This window comes from Opisthorchis viverrini, assembly GCF_000715545.1.
Source record: "Opisthorchis viverrini unplaced genomic scaffold opera_v5_7, whole genome shotgun sequence".
NCBI classification, from domain to species: Eukaryota; Metazoa; Platyhelminthes; class Trematoda; order Opisthorchiida; family Opisthorchiidae; genus Opisthorchis; species Opisthorchis viverrini.
Genome location: NW_008751663.1, coordinates 3425751 through 3428653, shown reverse-complemented (window position 1 = coordinate 3428653; position 2903 = coordinate 3425751). Strand labels below are relative to the sequence as shown.

The 2903-nt window shown below is 46.2% G+C and overlaps 1 protein-coding gene across 1 annotated transcript; it reads left to right on the top strand.

Annotated features, from left to right (window-relative positions):
* Window positions 1–1818: 1818 nt before the first annotated feature.
* On the top strand, window positions 1819–2272 carry T265_00741 (hypothetical protein; the record flags this gene model as incomplete). The annotated part of the gene is made up of 3 exons (XM_009164590.1): window positions 1819–2037; window positions 2072–2152; window positions 2189–2272. 3 exons carry the CDS (start codon window positions 1819–1821, stop codon window positions 2270–2272), a joined length of 384 nt encoding a protein of 127 aa, XP_009162854.1.
* Between the last annotated feature and the right edge of the window lie 631 nt (window positions 2273–2903).

Sequence of the window (2903 nt, the reverse complement as noted above, 5' to 3'; positions counted from 1 at the left end):
TCTACTCCTAGTATGACGTCCCAGGGTCAGTAATCAACGACCAGCATGGGCTGGTGAATCGTTGTTTGATGTAGAGTTAGCGGTACCGTTAACCAACCCTTAGAATGGACGGGTGCACCGTTAGCAGCCATGAGTTTAAAACGGCAGTGACTGAAAGAACCCGCACCTAGGGGTAAGCTATTGCAACGGGCCGCCCCAGCATCAATCAGTATTCTACATCCCCTATCTAGGACATGTCCGTCTACGGTGAGGGGTGTCTGGTACGTACTAAAAAAATCAAAGGTGCAAGTCGGAACACACCGGAAACGAGTGAACTCTCGTGGTCCATTGTGTCCACAGGCCCGGGCGTTTGTCCCAAAGCGCTGGCAGTAGGGGCAGTCACGGTTCGGGATGGGCCATCCCGAAATGTTGGTTGGGGCTGGACGTTGAAAGGTAGGGTGAAAGTACGGTCTGTTAGGGCGCAATGGCATGGGATGGTATGGTCGTCCTCGGGCTGGTGTCTAATGTCTGCTTTGTTGTTGGTGTTGAATGTAGACGGGGGCGAGGTCATACCTCTGCAGGACGCTCAAGATGTCTTCCACCTGGTTCGCCACTTGTAGTGCCGATGCAACCGAGTGAGGAGGACTACCCAAAAACCGTTCGCGGAGTTTAGGGGCTCGGGTACCGACAATGATCTGCTCAAGGATTTTTCCTCCCGCTGTCCGTCGGTTAACTCCGGAAAAGCGTCCTCACTTATTCGCCGCAGTTCCCGGACAAAATTCCACAGTCTTTCGCCCGACAGTTGGATCCCTGACTGGAACCGATATTGATGTTCGACTGGTTGGATCCGCTCTGTCAAGCGTGCGCGGAGCCGTTCAAAGACATCTTCCGTGACCCCATCTTTCAAGAGATGTTCATCTGTCACTATATCCCGAGCTTCTCCATCCAATAAGGGAAGTAGCACACACTTTCGTTCACTGACAGGAAACAGCTGGATTTATTCTGATGTGTCAGCCGCCCACTGGGGGAGATCGAGTGTGGATGAATCCGGCGCTAATAACCGAAGACAGAAGTGAGAAAAACGATTGTAACATTCTGTAGCACAAGGGCCAAAATGAACCGCCGGATGCGACAGGTTCATCTTCAGTTTTTCCGTGGGATCGGGTACGCATCAATGATACGAATCCTGGCGTGGTCGCCAACTATGTAATATGCACGCTATGGAAGCTCCAGGGGACAGTGATTCTCCGAAGGAAGGTGTTCACGACAATTTCCATGGATGGAAAACAGAAGCAAAGCTTATGAGCCAAAGCACAGTAAGCAAGGTTGTACATCACCAATACTTGCATATGAATCAATCAAAATGACAGACACCGTATACTACACAGTGCACCCTCCGGTCTCGACGGAACGGTCGAAGGTCATACGCTACGCATCACGGACTCATAGATAGATACACAGGATCGAGGCTTGCGCCCAAGTTTCCCGGGTTAGGTTTGTTCTTGCCGTTCAGCGGGTGTCCTTTACCTGCAAAGCTCAAGTGTAAAAATGGTGTAACACTGCTCTTTGAGTTATCATCGCAGAGCAGTGTGCCTGCGAGCGCGAGGACTCACATAAGTAAGTGTCTAATAGTGCTTCGAATTTGGTTCTCGAAGGATAATGGACAACCATAGATCGAACACAGTTGAAATCAAGGCGTGAATCTCTGAGAAGTTGCCAATCCACTAGATCAACCGGAATCTCGCAAAAAAGCAAACCCAGGAAGTTCGTTTGTTTACGCTAGATTTTCTTTATAACCGTTGCAAGGTCGTGCGGGACTATGAAGATCGTCTCACCGGGATGGATGAGCGGATTAAACAAGAAAAGAAAAGCGTTACCAGTGATAATAAAATGGAAAATAAAGGAGTCGCCTTCTCTGGGGGTGAATTAACGGAGAAAGGAAAACGGAAACGTTATCTAACTGCGAAATATGACAAGAAAACCAGGATTGTAGTGAACAAAAAGATCCAACTGGAAAATTTCATATCCCAACAACTCCGGAGTCTTTATAAAACAGAAGTGAGTGTTGAAACCTGTTTATGAAAGTATGAAGCACGATGATTATGACTGCGATATCGATCTTGAGACCCTGGACGAATTACCAAGTATTGAATCTAAACGGAAATTCCTACAGGTATATGTCTAGTACCGTTAAATGTTTTATTTTCAGAACGAACTAAAGACCTGCCCCGCCACAGAATCTCAAGTTTTGGTGAGTTTATCCAAAGGCGGTGTTTTGTACCTTGTTGCCTAACGACGATGAGTTGCCCGTGTATTTATGCGAATTTGACGCTGCCTAAATGACATGGCTCATAATCTCCATAATACCATTTTTGATCCAGCTGGATGGCCTTCCATGACACAGTGCGTGATATTAGGCAGGTCGTATGCGCAACAAATACGTATTTTTGCTGTGTATCCAAACGATTGGAAACTGACGAGTTTCGACTTCCTCATGGTTCCATCATCGGTTTTTTTGGATGGCAGTGTACATAGGTGATGCGAGTATCTTAAAGAAGGTCCCAAAACAATCGGGAGTAAATAACTTCATCGTCTGTCGGAAGCAAATTCATGCATTATATTTGGTGCTAGTTTTTTTCAGTCAAAGAGGGAAATATCTGAAATATCCCACGGTTGACATAAAGTTATGCAAATGGCCACATATTCGGAATTGCGTGAAACACCTAGGTAAATATTCAATATTTTGGTTGAAAGTAAAAAAAATCCGAAAGGCAGCATTACGGACGGTGGAGAGTAGAAATGTTTGCCATTTGTACAACACCCGAACATAATACAGTTGAGAAATCGTGAGGAACTAGACAGGAATAAAAAATAAGGCACAAAACGACTGCATCAAATTACACTCCCCATTAAGTGAGGACCAG